At 37.4% G+C, this 20,824-nt stretch overlaps 1 protein-coding gene across 1 annotated transcript in view; it reads right to left on the bottom strand.

Moving 5' to 3' along the window:
* Positions 1-212: 212 nt before the first annotated feature.
* The window catches only part of ZNF831 (zinc finger protein 831), a 53,891-nt gene continuing 33,279 nt past the window's right edge, over positions 213-20,824 (bottom strand). The window contains exons 6-12 of the mRNA XM_074888511.1: positions 20,282-20,335; positions 15,897-16,047; positions 7,129-11,413; positions 6,126-6,268; positions 4,271-4,434; positions 3,255-3,406; positions 213-2,004 (exon numbers count right to left, since the gene is read on the bottom strand). Of these exons, the coding sequence (XP_074744612.1) occupies positions 1,159-2,004; positions 3,255-3,406; positions 4,271-4,434; positions 6,126-6,268; positions 7,129-11,409 (5,586 nt within the window). The 5' untranslated portion in view covers positions 11,410-11,413; positions 15,897-16,047; positions 20,282-20,335 and the 3' untranslated portion in view covers positions 213-1,158. The remainder of the gene's footprint in view (positions 2,005-3,254; positions 3,407-4,270; positions 4,435-6,125; positions 6,269-7,128; positions 11,414-15,896; positions 16,048-20,281; positions 20,336-20,824) is intronic.

The following is a 20,824-nucleotide window of genomic DNA, read 5'->3' on the forward strand; positions in this document are numbered from 1 at the left end:
CATTTATTTTTATCATGTAGTATACTAGATTTCTTTGTGACTATGATTTATATAAGCTTACCTGTGCATGATTAAAGTAAAAGCAATTCCAAATGTCCCACATAGGTTAATCCATAAAACCCTATGTATGATTCACAATATAAGAACACAAGAAGTATAGAATTTGACTATAATGTAGAAGTGGAATGTTCTTAATGTTTATCAGTTTAAACAAGCAAGTGAATACACTTGGTCAATTTAAAATATCTAATTATTTATTCACATAGAAACCAGTAAATTTTAGGGTTCGTAGCACAAAACTTTTTTTTTTAAAAAAAGAAAACAAGCTATGCCATATAGCTTATTTACTCTCAATAAAATAGCATCATTGCAGTTAAACTTAAGATTACAATAAAAATGAGACATTCCAGATTACATCTGTTGGAGCACAATGTGATGAATAATGAGAAAGTCCTTGTTAGAAATTTTACCACAAGGAAATATCAATAGCTAACACCCATATTCTCCAACTAGAAATCAAGAATATTTGAGTAGATCTTGGCATAAAAGGCACAAAACACAAAGCAAAGCATGCTTGTGTCATTTGTCACAAAGAAGCATTGACATTTGTGCAACATGGAAAAAGATCAGCATTTTTCCAGACTCTTCCAATATCACGGATACTTAGGGAACAGATCTTCCCCTTAACGCCAGTGTGTCACTCCCAGTGCAGGTGGCAGTGACTACATGAAAAGAGGAGTATATAGAAGAGAATACATCCATACCCTTCCAGGAAATCCTAGCTCATACACTGAGGAAGCTGCTGCTATTGTATCGTTAGTAGTAAATAAATATGCTGCAGCCTTTTAGTAATACAACCACTTGCAGCTAGCACTTGTGGGAATTATATGTGACTGGTAAAAGTGTTAACAATGCTGAAAGCCCCTCATAAACCCAGGTTTACCACCTGCATTTAAATGTGTGATGCCAGCTCCCTCTTTGCTTCAAATAAGCTTTTTTTAAAAAGTCCTTGAAAGACTCTTCAGAAGAGAATGCTGCCTATTGCACAGAGGAATGGCTTTTCTGATTTTAAGGTGCTTCAGAAATACAGATCAGACATCCGTGGTGTTTCCTTCTGTAATGGGCCATCATTCAAACATCTTGTTAGCAGCCTATTTGCTATATTTCTATAACAAGCCTATCTTCATCATCACTGCTAGTGTCATCATACTCAACTCTGGTTTGCTTCCTCATCATCTCTAAACCTCTCTTTTTGTAAGTCTTGGAAGGTGTTGCAGAGTAAGTCTTGAACTCGGCAGACCTGAGAGTCACTGGGGGCTTTTTAAAGGCAGTAGTTGCTGTTTCATGTGGCCTTCCATAGCTGTTGGACTGGAGCTGGGTTCCATTCTTGTCTGCACTTCCATGAAGGTCAAGGACTTTTTGAGAAGAGTTTGCCCACTCTGTGTATTCTATACCGGGTAATTTAGCCCTTGTGACCGACTCGGGAAGAGACTCTGCTTTTGATCTGAATAAACGTGAACATCCAGGCTGGGACCTGGGAGTTGAGTTCTTCTTTGGAGATGAATATGTGTTCCCTTCAATTGGAGATTTCTCCCTTCCTGAGGCCTGGATCACTGGGTCTAAGGTACCGACTCTTCCACTCTCTGACTCTACATTTAGTATGCTTTCCTGGCTCGCTTCTAGATGTACGGAAAGAGTCTCGGAGTTTGTGCTGTCAAGTTGGCCACCTGTGCCTGTATTTGTAAAATCAGAAGGGCAAGACCAGAAAGAAGATGCCACTGAGACACTCTGAATGTTTGGCTGTGACTCCCCTGGGTCTGATCGCTGAAGCACAAGTGGTTGTGTCACTAAACAGCAGATTTCCACATCACTGCTGACTTGCTGCATGGCTGTATTGACTGTGGATGAAAAGGAATGAGCTGTCACAGATATTTCCAGAGGAGCTGTAATGTTCTGAAAAGAGAGATTCATTCTTGTCTGTTCCCTGCTTTGCCCAGAAATGTCCTGTAGAAATTAGGGGGAAAAAAAATTTACATTTAAAATATTCAACACAGAGCAATTCCATCCTTCATAAAAGTGCAATGATAACTAAGTTGACTATATCAGTAGAAAACATTTACCTCTGCTATAACTCCTATCAACTGAGTAATTAAGCATAATGTCAACCTTTATTTATACAACTGTGATTATGTTTGCACTCTTTTTTTTTTCATTACTGCAAACCAAGTTACTCATCCCTCTCTTTTGATGAGAAAACTTTTTTTTTCCTCCCAGCATGTGGAGGAGGTGTAGCAAAGGATGTATTTTTTCCTTCAGTTTTTTTTTTCCTTGGGTAGGTGACAGACCATGCTAATAATTTATGGATGATAGGGATTAGGGGTTTCAATCTGCATTCTTATGTACTGTCTAGGATGACGTTCCTTTCATTAAGATAGTTTAATGTACATATTGCATGATGTTTGTGCAATGTGAGGGGAAAGGTTTGTGATGAATCTGTAAGAAATATTACAATGTCCGAGGTGGTGAGATGTATGTAGGAAATAAAATTACTTAGTAAAAAACATTTTAAGGATTAAGTTCCTAAGTATGATACTGCTTATGCTACCTGAGGAACCACTGCTCATGTTACCTAACAGCAGTCTGGCTCAGAAGCTTTTGTCTTCAAGTGTAGCCAGTGGAACTAGGGAAAAGTATAATTAGGATAAGCATAGAATACTCCCAGAAGCTGTGCTACACTGCATACAACAGTGCTGTTTGCAGCATGTGCAGATGTGTCTAAGGCCCCTTCTAGCTGATGCAGCTAGTGGTAGCACTGAAACCACAGCAGCACTGCCTTCCACAAAGGGCTAAAGAAATTCAGTTGTGACCCTGGATACACACCACTACATGGCCATTACTACCCTCCCCACTTTTCTAGTTTCAAGCTTACTGTCTCTGTCTCAGGATACTCTGTGCTACATCTACTGGCACCTCTGGCATCGGTGCTAATCGATCATCTGACAGCAAGCACGAGAAATATCCTTTTCAAGTGATGCAAGTTTAATTGTTCTTTTAAAAAAGCTAATTCTAACATTAGTAAATTTTCATTCTATTTTAACCCCAAAAATACCCTTAGCAAATCTTAAACAAAATCTGTGAAACAAAGTAGTCTCAACTTGAACTTTAAAACAACTGAATATAATTCAAGTTTTCATTACCAGTATAATTTTTTCTTTTAATAAAAAGTAATACATGAATTAAGGTACAATACCTACTTTTTTATCCATTTTGTCTTTTTGTTTCAGATGGTTTAGATTTTCAGTATGGGAAGATATTCCTGAGTTATTCTTTCCTTCTTTTTTCCTTCTGCAAAGTGCCTTGTCTGAGGTGAAACAAGATGTGTCTTTTTGCTGATGTAGGTAATTTTCTATTGAAAAGAGGTTGAAGAAAGTTTTACTTTGATTTTTATTCCCCCACATGCTAGAAATTACTAAATTTCTCATCGTATCACTGAACTCACTACTATTGTTTTACTATTTCCTGTAGATTTTTATTCTAAGCCTGATACATTTTCCCAGTCTACATTTTCCTAGTTTTTATCACCAACGTACCTATAGAAAATTTTCCCCCCATGAGGACCAGCGCTTGTGAACATGAGGCTGCTCCTGTCTATCGAGGGCCTCGTCCACTCAGTCTTCCTGGTCGGGTGGCCTGTAGCAGACCCCCACTATAACATCTCTTGACCCTACCTGCCTTTAATCCTGACCCACCAGCTCTCGGTCGGCTCCTCACCCATCCCCAGGTGGAGTTCCCAGCACTCCAGCTGGTCACTGACATAGAGGACGACCCCTTTCCTTGTCCTTCCTAAAGAGCCTGTATCCTTCCATCCCAACACTCCAGTCACAGGAGCCATCCCACCACGTCTCCATGATGCCAGTGGGATCGTAGCCCTGCAGGTGTGCGCACGTCTCTAGCTCCTCTTGTTTATTCCCCGTGCTACCAGCGTTTGCACAGAGGCATTGAAGTTGGGCCCCTGATGAAGCTGACTTACTGGCTGGAGTTATTTCTTTTTAAAATGCCCCTCTAATTGTCTGATTCACATATATGTGTGTGAACGCCACTGTGTGTTCAGTTCTGAAAATGTGTGAGATTGTATTTTTCCTCGCAGAACACACTGAAGGACAGAAGTGTTTTTGCAGTTCCACGTGGAACAGGTGCATATCAGAGATACTGCTAATGTTCATTCTCTTAAAAAATAAACATTCAATACATTAAAAAATATCCAGAATACCTTGTATCTTTGATTGAGGCGAATGGCACTTCTTATTAAATTTACAGGGTTGTGATGAATAGCCCTTTTTCAAAGCATCCAGTGTTCTATTTGGAAAACGGTGCCGCTTGCTTAGTCGGTTAATTTTCAACTGAGCATATCCATGTACATGCCTCCCTCTGTACCTGCATTGCCATGGCATTGAAAGGGTAAACAAATATGTGCGATTTAAAAGCAGACAGAGTAGAATAATACCACATCATCAGGTAAATTTATGTCCAACAACAATTTACTACTGTGAAGGAGATGTTTGTTTATGGTGACTCAAAAGTCAGGATTTTAGCAAGAGACCCATCATTATTTTATTAAATTTTTCCTCAGTAGGATTCAGTAAATCCTTGGTTTGCTAAGAGAAAAGGATTCAGGAATAACAGAGCCTTTTTCCTGCATCTGGAATTTTAACACATACTTCATAAAGACTTGAATTGCACAGGAATCATCTGAGACTGTATAGTTGTTGGATTTTTCACTTTCCACTTCTTACATGCTAACTATTCATCACCACTAATGACCGACATAAGTATTTCAGTTATTTAGAAAACTCATACTGAATAATCCAACTCTGCTTTGTTTTCTACTCTAGCTAAATCTTTCAGTAACTCTTAATGATGGAGACTAAAGTACATTGGAAGGTCCCATTCCTATATTGATAGAATCAGTCACTATACACAGAGTAGTAAGTAAATCTAAAAGGGTGTGCTTATTCAGGTGTTTGGTGTATTAGAAAAATAGTTTACATTTCATGAATAACAGTTTGACTAGTTAGCTACTATGTACGACCTGAGCTTTCAGGACCCTGTACTTGATTGAGTCCCTATACTTATTTGATATAGCCAAATAAATAAATTCTGAGATCAGCAGAAAAAACAAAAAAACAAAAAAACCCCCAAACAACTGACAAAACAAAAGAAAAAAACACCCCAAAACCAACTCGGAAAAAAGTCCTAGAAGAATGTCACTAAACTGGGTAACATAGACCTGAGTCTTCTCTTTTTGTTCTTATGATCCTTCAAAATTGCAATGCTGTTTGCAAAACCAGACACAGTGATTAAGTTACTGACTGACATTGATTTGTCCACAAGGGAGTCACTCTGTCTGATTTTGGCCATGAAATAAAATAAGAGGGATGTATGTACACAATATGTGTTTCTTAGTGAAGCAATTCATCAGACATTCTGCTACACCACTCTTGAAAGATTAGAGGCTAAATCTTCCACTGATATGAACTCCCATTAAATACAGAGAACCTGTGCTGATTGATACAATGTGCCTTTGATAGTTTTATACTCAAATTCTTCCTGCTTTTTATTTAAACCAAATGATACTTTAAACTACAGATGGTTTCGTGAGTTTGTGTTAGAACTTGATATTTATTCTTCTGCATTCTCTGGTGAATACAAGTTCAGGATATAGATCTTCTGAGGACAAAAGGGCCTCGCACACTGCTTTTAGCTGCAACAGGATTAAAAACTGAAGTATTTTGGTTCCCTTCAAACAAAAGTAAATGCTGACAGTTTTGACAGATAAAAATCATTTCGAAAGCATAGTGAGAGTCAACTGACCAGTCATCATCTTTCTTTGGTACATGTCTGTTTTGCTTAGAGAAGTCTGTTCCTGATAGTAAACAACATCTTTATTACAGTTTACCTTGGTGGAACTGCTGCAATGTGGGAATAGCTCTTTCAGAGACATTTATTTTTTCCCCCAATTTTGATAAGGTTGAATTTTGGGCATGACTTTTTTTCTGTGGACTTTTTACACCCATTTTACCAAAATTATGTCTGTATCTAAGGAAGCTGAAAACCATATTCCTTACCATTTGGGGGTGACTTTGATCTTTTTCTGTTTGTGGCTCCTCTTGAGTTTATTTGTTGAGAGTTTTTCCTTTTTGCAAACTACTATTTTCTTCTTCTGCTCTGAAATATTTTTGAAAGCACCACCATGAGCTGCTGAGCCTAACTGTTGAGAATATTGGAAAAAAATTAAGTACATGAAAATTGTGAATTACATTAACTGAGAGATAGGAAATCTATGCTCTTTTTAAATAGCACTGAATAGCGTAATAGTTAAATAGAACAACCCTGAATTTTTTCCTACAATTTGTGTATTAGTTTTTTCTAATCACTTTGTCATCTACTTTTATAAAGTAGATCACTGCTTTTGTGGATCTATATAGAATTAGTCTGTGTTCTTTCACATTCTTCCTATATAAAAAGTAAGCTTAGTCTTACAGAGCTGTTCTAGGATCTGTACAGGTAGACTAGTCTATCTTCACTCACCTAAAAAAGAAAAGCTTTCAAGCCTTAAACACTTTACAGGGTGTTAATACAATTTGATTTTGTTGTCATTTCAGTGTATCAAAATTCTGAGAGATCTAGTAGACTGTCTGTCTTTGACTCCAAGTATCTCCAAGTCTAATAAATCTTGACATTAATGGTCTACTTAAGTCCCACTCTAATTCAAATATTAATTTAAAATGAAAACAGTGAAATATATATGCTGTTACAGAAGAATATAAAATATACTCAAAGGGGAAAAATCAATAAATAGAAATACACTCTTCTCACTAGATAGCATTCCTACTGAAATTCTCAAGTGAAAGAAACTTAAATATTCACAGAAAAGTATGTATTTTTCATGCATCAAATGAATATGTAGATTCTCTTATAAAAACATAAATTGTAAATTCTGTATTGACAAATGCCCGTACATGTCCATAAATATACTTTTGATAATTCTTTTCTTTTTCTAATAAGGGGGTGGGAGGGTGTCAGCCAATTACACCCACCTGAGAAAGGAAATAGGGTTATTAATATTACCTCCTGCATCTGTTGTCCTTCAGAGAAGGATGAAACCAATGTTTTTAAACTCCTGTTTGTTAAGCCATATGCCACAGTCTTGCCAATATTTTTCATTTTGAAAATAGAAATATCATATTTTGAGAGTGTGCATTCATTGCTAGATTCCTTGTCACAGGCGTGCATGGAGGAATAAGCAGAATCTGCATTCCCCTTCTGCTCAGCAGGCAGAGGAAGGCTTCTTGTTAAACAACACCAAGTTAATCGAGGCTCAGCATTTAGTGATGGGAAGGTGCTCTTCGTGCTTGGTACTGTTAAACTTCCAGAGTAGCAAGTCAGATTATTGTGGGGTAGCACTGGGAATTCTTTACAGTGAGTGGTGAGAGTGTGGCAATAAAGAGTGCCAAAAGAATGGCAAAAATAAGTGGGGTTGTCTGTTGAGCTCTGACTATGCTGCGTATCCTGCAGCGTTGGTGAAATGTCCTTAAGAATGCATGGGCTTCCACCTCTGTCCCATCCCACGATTGTTGGCTCTGCACCCTTGCTAGAAGCTGACGTCATTATCAAAGAGTCACTTCCTGAGCAAAGATGATGTAAAACCTTTCTCTCTTCTTTGATGTCAGCTGATATGAAAAAACCACTTGTATACATTGAAGTAAAGCATATTTTCTTCTTTGGGATCTGTGTGGAGGAAGTAGTTATGCTCATCCACTTCTCTTCTGTTTGCCTTTGATAATTTAATTTATTTTTGTTCTGTTTGTTTTTCCAAGCATCTCTTACAATATCCTGCTGCCTGAAGTTTTGGTTATAAAAGGTGTTATCTGCTGTGGTTAAGATATTTGTTGTTTCTGAATTGACTGGTGAACAAAATACTGGAGTCTTCCAGTTCGCATGTACATTCCATCGTAGCTCTCCTTTGCTGGCTTTTTGTCTCACTTCAAATTTTAAAGGGGACCAAAATACATCATTAGAATGAGAACTGAGTGATCCGCTGTTGGAAGAGCAGGGAGGGTTGGCTAAGGTGTCTGTCACAGGTGTGCAGGGTGTAATCTTCTGTTCTGATCTAAGCAAAAGCGACAAATCTGAGGCTCTTTTGTCATGTGGCAATTTAAGGATATATTTTGGAGAAAAGGCAGTTTGTTGTGGGACTGGAGTTAAATGACCAGATTGCAGATGATGAATTTTAGAAGACACATCAACAGCATTGTCACTGAAAAGTGGTACTTTTGCTCCTGTTTTCACAAGACATGTTTTGACATCTTTATCTGTTGCATTGTGCAAGGCAAAAGAGTTGCAATCACTTCCCCTTAATTCAGGCCCTAAAAATCCCACAAATGAAGCTTTTGAGATACCTGCTGCATGTGAAAGAAGGTTAACATCACTATAATTAAGAGCTTTTGTGGGGAGTTTGATTGTTTTTGTATACACTATATTGTCAGTACCTCCAGTGGATTCATTAATTCCTGTGCTTAATTTTTGCTCCTCTGCTTTACTGGACAATTTCACTGGTGCTGTGGAAAGACACTGTGTGCTAGTGCAACTGACTCTCTCTGCTTCATTTACTGCATTGTTTTCACTACTTGGACTACAGCAGGACTTTGAAACAATGTTTTGTGTCTTCTCCACTTCAAATTTCAGCTTTTTTCTTTCTGATGGTAAATTCTGGGCTTTCCTTGCAGCTTCTCTGTTGTTGTTGCAGTGGACCCATGGGGGTGTCGGGGCATGCTGGCCAGTTTCCTTACTCCTGCTATGGTTTCCATAATTGTTTGAAGTGCTTTTACAATCTGATTCAAATGTACTGGATTCTTTCCCAAGGTTTGGCTTTTCCCACTTGCTACTCTGTGCTGGCAAGCGGTCATCATTCCTTCTGTTAGTGTTCAGCTGACACTGAGCATTTTGAAGCCTGACTTCACAACTGCTTGGAGCTAGTAATGTGCTGTTGCCAGCTGTGTATTTATCTGTGTCACTGCCACTGAGGTCTTGGGAAGTTTTGCTCATTACAGTATGTGCACCAGCATTTACTGAATGCGATGTCTCCATTAGGTAGGTTACACTGCCTGCAGTTTCCTCAGAGGACACATTCTGTAGAATATGATTACCATTAGTACACGTTTCTGATCTACCAGTGTTTAAACCTGTTGTCACAGGGGAGGAAAGACTGTCACTTACAGAGCTCCTGCCACCCCTTTCTTCAGTAATTTCAGTACTGCTGACCGATTCCTTTGAATCAGGCGTGAAGCTTGTAATATCTGCAATCTTATTCCCCCTTTGTTTAATTTTCTTGGCATTTTGACCGCTTTTCATTTTTTGGTAGATTTTCTTAAATGTTTCATCTCCATACATTTGCCATTTTTCTTGAGAGAACATCTTTAACTTCCTTTGATTGTGTTTCTTATTTTTAGCACTGATTACTTCTCCAGCCCCAAGCTTTTTATTCGCTTGCAACTCCTCCGATGAAGGAGGGTGATCAACTACATTACTTAGTGGCAAATCATCCACTGCTGTTTGTCTGACTAGAGCCCGGGGATGGCTATTAGGAAAATCCACTGAATTTGCAGCAAGATTGTTGCTAGGCAGCAAACTAGCAGTGCCTGTATTTACAGTCTGCTTAGTAAGAGAAAGTGGTTTTGAGCAACCTGCTTTGTCATGTACCATTCTTGTGCCCTCCACAAAGGGCAAAGAGTTGCTTCGTGTAACAGGCACAGTATCTATCGTTGTGGAGAACTGGGTGGGAACTGAATGAAAAAACACTGGCTTGCATTTTTCTAAGGGTGCAAAGGTAGATTTTGCTGAACAAAGGGAAAGATTCTTTTTCCTATTTACATCACAAGTTCTGATGTCAAAATGGAATGAGTCTTTGTATGTATAAGGCATTGGCAGATCAATGCTTCCCTGTTTAGAAAGGACAGTTTTTCTGGGCCTAACGTTGTCTAACTGGGTATCATCCACCACACTTTTGTTATGAGAAATAAGTTTTGAAATGTGTTCTTCCAGCCTCTTTTTCTCTAGCATCGAGGCTGTAGCTTTTTCAGCTGTATCTAGCTTTGCACTGCTTCCGGAGGTACACCTTAAGCTGCTGAAGGCAGTTTCATTTTCCAGTTCTGTGCTGTGTTCATAGAGACTATGCAACGGGCTGGATGATGCCAGCTGTTGTTCTGTACTATCAGAGCGTGACAGATACCCTGAATCAGTGCTCTCACACTTCTTTAGCTTGCAGTCAAATGGCTTGTAATCCCAGTGTTTTTCCGAAGAGGTTGCTTGCTGCCTTTGCAACTGAATGTGCTTATTGGCAGTTGGAGTTCTTTGCTCCTGTATCTTCTTTCTCTGGCACTGACCATTTGGCAAAGCTCCTGGAGATGATAAACTTTGAGGTTCTCTTTCAGGAGCCCTCTGATTAGCCTTTGAACTAAAGGACTGATTCACTGTTTCTTGATTTTCTGAAGCAAATGATGAATTGCTTGTGGCTGGCAGTGAAAGGTCATTAAGAAGTTTCTTAGTGTCTGTTACAGCACTGGTCTCTGAACTCACTTGTTTCATCTCTATCCCCCTGTCTTCACAGGTACTACTAAGTAGTTTGCTGCCTTGATGTGAGGTGATGCTCTCTGTTGATCTCTCATTTTGCTCCAATATGCCACTGTTGTCAGAGTCGGAGGGCAGTCTGGTATTGTTGACATGTGTTTGAGTTCTTCTGTGTTTATACAAATTGCTTTGAGTTTTAAATGCAATACCACAAGTGGTGCATGGAAAGGGCCTCTCTCCTGTGTGAGAGCGAATATGTTTCTCAAGGACACTTGGCTTCAAACAATCTCGTCCACAGTGTTTGCAGATATATTTCCCAGCTTTTTTCGATTTTCCTGGGCTTCCAGTAGATGCATTTACACAAGAATTTGGTGATGATAAAACTGGTAAAGTGCTCACTATGTTCAATGTTAGAGTTTGCCCAAGTTGTTTCTGAAAAACTGACTGAGGGTGATCTGTGCCTTCTGAAGTAACAAGTGGATTCAGGATTAGAGGTATGTTACTGCTATCTAGATTTACACAGCTCCTGCCAGTCACTAACTGACTGTTTGGCTGAAAGCATCCTGCCTGGACAGGCTGGTACAGTGGTATGGTGAGGGCTTTTAGATAAACAGGCTGGGACAGCGCTTGTTCCTGTTGAGGAACCGCACTGCCTTGGCAGAGATCTGAAGAACCCTGTGCAGGCTGAAGAGAAGAGGTTGGAACTGGTCGATCTGCTAGTGCAACTGTAAAACCAGGCTGCTTCTGTGCCTCCATTTCAAAGGTTATCTGCCATATGCTCATGTATCTGCAAGGGAGGGGAAACAAAACAAGTAGGAATCTTCAAATAGCAAAATAAAACAAACACTTCCAACTGCTGGACTGGGAAAGTTAGCAATTAAGAATATCACAAATCTTATATACAGGCATTATACAGACAATAATTACTTCATTTTCTAATTAAATTGATTCATCTTTAATGTCTTAGCTAGGAGTTAAAGTTTGGTACAGTGTAAAGAACATTAAACATTGCACTTAAAACCTACAGTAAGTACTCAAACTATTAGAAATAAATCTGAGTATCAGATTTGCAAATGGAGGCTCTCAGCACCCCAGAAATAATACAGTTTTAATTTTCTGGAACCATATTCCCATTACATATTTATACCATGTTTTTTAATTTAAAAATTTACATGAATAATTGTTGACATAGAAACACAGAACAATTACAGCTAGAGACCTCAGGAGGTCTCTAGTCCAAACACCTGCTCAGAGCAGAGTTAGCACTGAGGTCAGATGAGGTTGCTCAGGGTGTTATCCAGTCTGATTTTGAAAACCCCCAAGGATAAAAACTGTATGGCTTCTTTGGGTAACCTGTTCCAAACACAGGACATTAAACCTGGCTGCATATTATCTGTGTTCACCCAGTTTAAGTGAGCTAAGGCTAAACACATTGCATCAAGTGATGCTCAATGGAAATAAGTGAACAAAATGAAACTGATGTCCTGTTTTACAAGTGAGATTTACATAAATTTGTACAATGTAGAAAAGATGGTATCATAGGAAAATAGTGGGATAAATTAAAGCTGTCTTTTGTGTAGCCCAAATTAATTTTGTCTAATTAAAGGCGATATTATGGTATACTGCTTATTTTTAGATGCTTTCAATGCCAGATGAAAACATTTTGTAGACACAGTTTTTGGAAAAAGTGAACCTATTCTTACGAAATCTGTCCAAATATATTCAGGGTTGGTGCTGGTTCAGACTACTTATTTTAACAAAAGTTTGTCTTGTCTTTTATTGTTCCTTAGAAACAAACTAGGAAACTGTATCAAAATAAGTTAGTTGAAAATTATCTTTGGAAGAGCTGATAGAGGCATCAGCATAACCTCTTGTAATTATAGTTTGGGTGAAAATTAGAAAGTGATCTGTGAATGTTTATTCAGATTCTTATTCAGCTACACTCACAGCTATACCCACAGCTCTGTATCCATTGGCTGTTATGAATAATAGGCTGTTCTTGTACATAAAAATCCCATTTGAAATAACATAATCAGTGGTTAAATGTGAAATCTGCTATTTGTTGCCTTACTACGTAATCTGCAGTGGTGTTTCTGTACCCTTCTTGGATCATTTTAATAGGTAATCATTGCTGGGAAACAGTAAAAATATTACTCAAATATGTTTGAAATTTGGACTGGTTTTATATGACACACACACTATATTACCATTATTCAAAGCAAAATCTCTGTTGCAGGTAGTTACTGAGAATTTTGCAAATAATTCACATAAAGGAGAAATGGCAAACTCAGTGTAATTGTTTTTGAGTATTCCTTGGTTACTATTAGAGCAGTTAATAAATCTGGTAAGTTGATATAAAGTTGGATGGAGATCCAAGAAAAGTTCTGTTACTTCACAACTGAAAATGATAGCATCTCACATCAAATGAAAAAATGGGAAAATAACTTTCTATTAATGATGACATGGAACAGGTTAAGGTCAATGAGTTATGTGCTCAGTAATAAATGTAATTAGCGTCTTAATAGACTAGGAATTCAGGTACTTTTGGTATTAAATGTATGCACCATTGAAAGTGAAAGATAAAGCAATCCTCTTGGTTGCAGTCTTCTGCAAAGGAAAAGGTTTACATGTTATGGTGTTGCCTTTAACCCGACTGATTATTTCATCCCTATGTGTACCTCAGAATGCAACTGTAAATACTTGTCTGCTTGAGCAACAGAAAACTACTGTACCAAGAGCCCAGTAGCTATTACTCTGGGCTTCTCCCTCTGCACCGCTTCTGGAAAGTTCTGTTGCTGGCTGGCAACTTACGTTTCACAGCCAAGGCTTCTTCCAGTTTCTCTCTGATCTGCTTTGCTTCTTGCAAGAATTGGAAAAGTGGAGGAAAAAAAAAGCAATACAATCCCTGGCATGTGTTCTCTGACTTTCCTTCTGGTCACGAGCAAGGCCGTTCTCTTTTCTGCATGCATTACACACATGAACAGAACTGCTGATGGGCCCCTGAAGGGACTGAGAAGCTTGCTGCCAGCTGCAGTGGGCTCAGGGTCAGACCATTTATGGGAAAGGTATCAGTGCCTGATGGGATTCTTTGTCTTCACCCAAAGATTTTAGTGTAATAAAAATCCCAGAAAATAGCTTGTAAAATGAACTGATTTATGCACTGCAATGTGTTAGATTTTGCCTTTTCTCCTTTCTCACGAATTTTATAAATCAAACGCAGTTATCAAGCATGGACTTTTCTTGTCCACTTCAGAGATTTCTACATGGAACAATCCCTTAAGTGGCATTTTAATATAGGTATTGACTATATTGATGAAAGAATGTTAAAAGAATACGGCTTGTTAAAGGAATTCAGTTGTTTTCCATATTCTGCAGTGTGATTAACCCTGTGGGATAAAAGTAGATTTCCCTAATTTGCAAAGTGAGGTTATAGACATTCCAAGTCCATTTGAGATGGTTCTTAAGCTATACAGTCACCTTTATTTATAGCCATTTAAACACAGCATACAATAAAAACAGCAGCAAAGTGATAAGACATGAGCCAATGATACTCATAAACTAAGCACGCAGCAGTTTTTCCAACAATGTGAAAATAACAAAAAGTTGAGGGGGAAAAAATATGCTGCAGAGACAAGACTTCAAGAACAAAAGTGAAGTCTGAATACCGTGTAGCTAGAACATCTAACTCGTACCACATCAGGCAAAACAAGTCATAGTATCTGTGCTCACCTCCTTCCCCTGGAGAGAACAGTGGAAATGCAGAATTTACATTTCCGCCCCGATAAGCCTGCTCCAGTGTCACAAACTATGTTCTCTCTCTGAATATCCTCATGCACATGCATAGTTGATGGGCCCTTCAAGGCCAGCCTGTAAATTAGTAGGACTTGTGGTGGACAGATGTTTTTAATATAAATCCTGTAGTTCCAGAATACCAGACTCTCTGTGTAATTTCACTTACTCTGTTAAATTTCTGTGGCCCAAAATGCAGTGTAATTCTGAGAATCGTTTCAGTGCTCTGTAATGTTCTACAAAGAAAATACCTAATTGATTACAGAAAATTTAAAGGTAAGTTTTAACTAATGCTAAACAATTAAACTAAATGGTGATACACAATCTCATTACTTTTAAGAGTTTAATAATACATTTCTACCGTCTGTGGTAGTTTGCTTTTCACAGCAAACAAAAAATACTTTCTTCCTAAGTGAAATTTCTGTGGCTTGTATTCTACTGTGGCAAATACGATCATACTTTTCACATCTGTCATTTATATACAAAACAAGCCACTATATTTCTTTGCACATTGACAAAAATAGCTTATCTCAAACTAATTCTACCCCAAGGCTAAATCTGGTTAGTCCTTGCCTAAAGTAGAAAAACTTCCTTTGTTGATTATTCCCCAAGGTTCTGTAACAGAGTTTTGTAACTTGTGGCATAGAACTACTAGTGTAAAAACTTGATCCTAATTAGATAAGGAAAAATTTCCAATAAACAAAACTAAAAGCAGGATTTGGCCAGTCCAAAATTTTCTACATTAGTTTCTTAAGCCATCAAAACTGGTCAGTAAAATTCCATTTAAATAGTTATTTTGTTCCTAGTTTGAATTATGCCTTCAGGTACACACCATAAGTAGGTCTGTGGAACACTGAAAAGTCAGAAAGTGGAGGAGTTTCAGACAACAAATCAGCGTAGCAGAAACTGTCTTATTCTGTATATAAGAATAACCATAAAGTATTTTAATAAGGGGGAGTGGTATAAAAAACTAATTGTAAATCCAATGTATTACTCTTTTCTATATAATTTTTTCCTGAATTCCAAATACATTTTATGAAACTTGCTTCATTTTATCAGCAATGTTATAATAATCTTGGATTATACAACCAAAAGATTTTTGTCTTCTGCACGGCACACATAAACGCACTGTCAACTGTCCATCATTATAAATAAAATCATTAAATACACATGTAACTACTTATTTCCTGCACTTACATATGATTTTTGGACACACCATTGAGAGAAGCATCACAGTCTTTAAGCAGATACAATCCTCAATCCCCTGGTTTGGTCTACAGATACAATCTGTAGACATGACATATTTTTGTAACTATGCAGAAGCAGCTTTTCAACATTCTGAATGTACATATTATACTATATTATACCAGAAGTCTTTGCCTTTTTTAAAAGCCTTTGGTGATCCCTACCTTAAGTATAATACCAGAGAGCATACAGAAGGGGAATCCTCTTTACTCTGTAAATAATTTTAGCTCACGTACCTTTTATTGAGCGAGGCATTTCAGCAAAAGAAGTCTCATTTCTGTCAATACTTGATGCAAGCAGAGAGAAATGAGGACAAAGACTTGAAACAGATTAGAAGTAGGAAGTTGTTTTTTTCTTTTTTTTTCACATTGGTGTCACAGTAACAACCTTCAGAAAACAGGAAGAGATGAAACAGAAGAAAATGAAGTAGCATTTCAATCTCTTTGTATTCTTTATCATTATTCATGTAGGAACCTATGAACAGAATCAGCTGTCTTCAAGACATAGGCATTTTGTACACTGCATTCAATTGTATCATTCAGTGAAATACTGAATACTAAAAATAACTTGCTTATAACTTTACAGTAAAGATCTCTCATAAAATGTGTTGGAAAAGAAAACAATGGTGGAGAGAAGATACTTGCTACATATGAACTGCTAAATTTATCCAGTGTGGGTATTATCCACCAGCTTCTTGTAATGGTGCCCTGAAGTAGGGTAGAAAGCAGTAACCAGGAGGGAACATACTTCAAGAATGTTAGAAGTGCTAGGTCATGCTCAACAAACCTCCCTAAAATTTGTGAAAAGCTGTAGGGAAAACAGGATAGGGGACAGTCAAGAGAAGTGAAAAGATCATTTTAAGAGTTTAGATTTCATTTGTGGGTTGACTTCATAAAGCAGTCAGCAGAGCCAGGGTATCCTGTTAGGGGGTCAGCTGGTCTTCATGCAGATGGCCATTTAGCAGATGGACTGGAATGGCTACTTCCTGCATGGCTACTAGACTAAGTAAATCCCAGACTGGAATATGCATTCCCTATAATGTTACAAAATCAGCATACCCAGCCTGTAAAAATTCCTTAGGAACACTGGATTTTGGAAGATGTCGCTTTTAATCTTACTGCGATGAGCACCTGCCCAATTCAGATAGCTGCAGCCTGTATCTTGTAAATTGGATAGCGGTGAAACTGTAGTATTATGGTTGTCCAATATCCACTGCAGCAGAAGCTCGCTCTTTTAATAATTCAGATGATAGACTAACGCCAGAGGTGTCAACGGATTTTAATTCTACACAGCTTTATTGCTCTTGGAGAGTTTTGCATGATGTTTGGATTGCTTTCAGTTTGTTTCTGGACCCTATTTTAGTAGGCCTCTAATTTTGGAGGTGAAAAAATATTTCTGGCTTATTCTTCCTATCTTTCTTGCCTGTCTTTTGGTTATTCAGGGGTCAAAAAAGCTCTTAACAGGGCCTAGTGTTGTTCCTTAAAATCCTTCTAGTTTCTATTATACCCTGAAATGCTCCCAGTAATTGGTAATGGGACTGCAAATGCTTTTAAAATCACTGAATCTAGAAAACTACTTGACATTGTGAACTGCTTTAGAATGACTCATGCTTCTGATCTACAGACTCATTCTGTCCATATGGATAAAACTACATGCAGCGACTAGTTTCAGCTCTGTTGGGAGATACTTTCCTAAAGGAATGGATTCTCACATATAAGTGAGATCTTCTGGAGGATTATTGCATGCTACAGTCAACAAACTAACGGAGAAAAAAGATGCACATCTTATAATAGAATACTGGCATGAATCAAATCATACAAACAGATGATTATGGGCATTTTACATAACCAGTCAAAATTAGTTTCTCTTCAGTTTTATCACATATCTGAAGCCCATTATATTTTATTCCACTTTGAGACTGACTATTATTATTTTAAGTTAAGGTGAACTTACTTAAAAGGGACACTCATTTTAAACAGTACTAATAACTCCAGTAGTATGCTGGAACTAGTAACAACTCTAAAACACATATAATTCATTATTTAGAACACCCAGTAGCATATCAAATTCTAAATGCTGAAACTGCAAACTTCTTATCCTGAGAGCCTTAAAGAAGCAATAATTAAATAAAGCAAGTAACAACTAAAGCAAGTGACTGCATGGATGTTTGCCACTATCACACAGGTTTCAGAGCTTAACAGAATCTTTTGAAGCTTGATCTAAAATCTCTAAACCTTGAATAAGTGACTCTGGAATCAGACTGACTCCACAGCATCCTATGATTCTTCCCATTTATATGGATGAACAGGTTGCTGTGATGGCTAGAAGTAATTTGAACTGTACACTTAATACAGAGGACCAGTGTTACACTGCATTAGTTCTACTTGAAATTAAGTGATTTTTGTTTTATCTTTTTAACCAATCTATTTTTGGGTGTCACTTCCTAAACTGGAACCTCTATGCAAGATTACTCAGATTAATTTAAGTTCAAAACATTATCCTGCTCAGAGAAGCTCTATTAACTTCAGTTAACTTCAATTAACTTCAGCTCAATATGCAGCAAAGTATCTATTTTAACTATGTATAAAGATAAGCTTACTGTCAGGTACCACACAGTAGGGAGTATGTGGTGCTAACTGCACTTCACTCCCAATTCATGTCTTAATCAGGATTTGAGGAGATAAACCCCCGTACCATTGGTATGTATTTCTAGGTTCAAAGAATCTGTGGAAAGGGCTCCTTCCCAGGTGTCTAAAACCCTGTATCCTTCAAAGATTCCTACAGGGTCTTAGTCAAAGATGTGATCAAGTGAAAGTAGCGATAAGCATGCTTCCTGTGCTAATAAGGAAATAGATTTCAAAGATCCTATCAACTACATGTTTTAAAGTACTTTACAAACTTAAATTTAAAAAAAAGTATCTTATAGGATTGCTAACAATTTTTCTTATGAGGACAGTGATTGAGAACAGCACACGATCTCCTACCGTCAGCAGAAGATACAGATACTGGAATTATTATTTGCAGTTGCTAGTCTACCACTGACGGCTAGCACAAGGTGCCAGTGTTTATGAAGAACTCGGTTGACTAGACAAAACTTCTACTTAAATCTAATAAAGTAATAGTGAACCACAGGGTCTGAAACAAATTTTTTGCAGGTACTTTAAACACTACTTGTTTGATGGAAAAGTTTTTGAGCATACCCTAATTCTGGCACTTTCTAGTCCTCAATTCAAACCAGCAAAATGGAACTGATACACTTCCTGATTAGCCCAGAAATGACTGTTAACCTTGTTTTACTTAAAAACTATTTATGCCTTTGCTCTTTTCTCAGTTTGACTTCATACCTTGAAATGTCTCATAACAGAAGTACTGACTTCACCAGTTCACTTTTTCTTAAAGGATCTATTCCATCTCAAATGACTGCAAGTTCCACCAGCAGTGTGCAGACTGTTTATAACTTTATTAACAAAGTTGAGAGCCTCAGTGCCCTGCAGAATTACGATTAAAATGTGTAATTCCCTAATCTTCTGAAGCTCTCATAATCTTTCAGTGATAACACTTCTGGCTCAAATTCTGACTTTAGGAAATCTTGCTACTTGTTAAGAAGTCATTGCTCCTGAAGTTTTGCCCTGCTTCATATGTTACAAAAGTACAAAGCAACTAGAGAACATGCTGATAGAACTTTGAAATTCTTGTACCATAGCCTGAGGACAAATATTTTTGACACTGTACTTCCACAACTGTGTAATATCAGTGAAATTATTTTATTTTTTAATTTTTGTAAACACTGTACCAGAATACAGTATTAAAACCTTTTAAGAATAATGTGATCTGTAATAACTTTCCTTCATTCTAGAATAGCACCGTTTTGATCATTATTATACAGTTTTCTATATTTTTGATTCTTCTTTTCTTGAATATTGATAAATGAAAACATTCAAAAGGCTTAAATCAATAAGAACATTGTTAGCTAAAATATACTTTAGTGTGTAAGTAAATGTTGTATTGGCCCTTTTGATCTCTTAGTGCAATTTGCATCAGAGAATATTTCCTATTCTACTTCTTATACTGCTACTTTTCTCAGCTCCAGTCATAAGAAATGCTTTCTAGTTATTATATGTCTTTAGTTTAAATTTACACCACTTCTTTCTAAAAAGAAACATATCTAACACATCTGTTGGTTTTGTAACACTGTTGGTGTCTTCACAATGAAAAAAGATAGGATTGTTAGTGGTTAAGAAGTCTAAAAACCTCAAAGGATTTCCATTCTTTTGTCCTTTCATCAAATTTGCTCCTGTGCATTTCCCTTGTTAGGAAAGAGTTAACCTCCAGCCAGCAGTCTGTAATCAACAGGTTGCTCTAACAGAAAAATAATAACCCTAATCCATCTTTTAAAGTTTAGGAGGTTGGACTAAATGATGAAAAAATACTGATTAAAGCCCTCTGGAAAACAGGAGTGGGGCCAGTACTACAATGCTTTGTGTTTTAGGAAAAAATCTTTCCATTGCTAAGTGAAAGAAGCATCACATTTAAAAAATTATAACTTTAAAATTTCTGTGTTATCATCTAGAGTTTAATTATATCTCTGTCTATATAAAATGATAACAAAACACTTGCTAACCTTTAGGTGGCCAATTCACAGGCAGGTGGAGAGGTTCAGGTCTCTGGAATAGCGCTGAAACAAAAGAAGCATCCTGTTTTCTTTTTTCAGTGTCTTTCTCTTCTCTTTTTTTTAAGCATTTGAAAATTGAAGGGTGGGTGGTGGGGTGTGTGCAAAGAGAGGAGGGGGTGAAGTCAGCCCACGCTTGGTGTAGGAAGAGTTTTAATGGCCGATGCTGGTAATATGGTTTGCCTGCTACAGTGTCTGCACTACTGCAGCTCTGTGTGTGGGCGTAAAGAAATGACACGACTGGGTTTCAAACCATTACACTGAGGATTTGCAAACAGTTAAAAAAAAACCAACACAACCCCATCAGGCACAAATGAAAAATTATTACTTTTTTTCTTTTATCTTTTTCTTGGGTTTGTTTGCTGTTTTTTTTAACTTAACAGATGTAATCCAGTCAAGTTTCTTCCTCAGCCTGTAAATTAAAAAAGGTAAATTACGTATTTAGGAAGGTTTTTGATATTGCATACTGTGAACATCTTGTTATGATTTTTGCTG

The sequence above is a fragment of the Strix uralensis genome, chromosome 18 (assembly GCF_047716275.1).
Source record: "Strix uralensis isolate ZFMK-TIS-50842 chromosome 18, bStrUra1, whole genome shotgun sequence".
Taxonomy (NCBI): Eukaryota; Metazoa; Chordata; class Aves; order Strigiformes; family Strigidae; genus Strix; species Strix uralensis.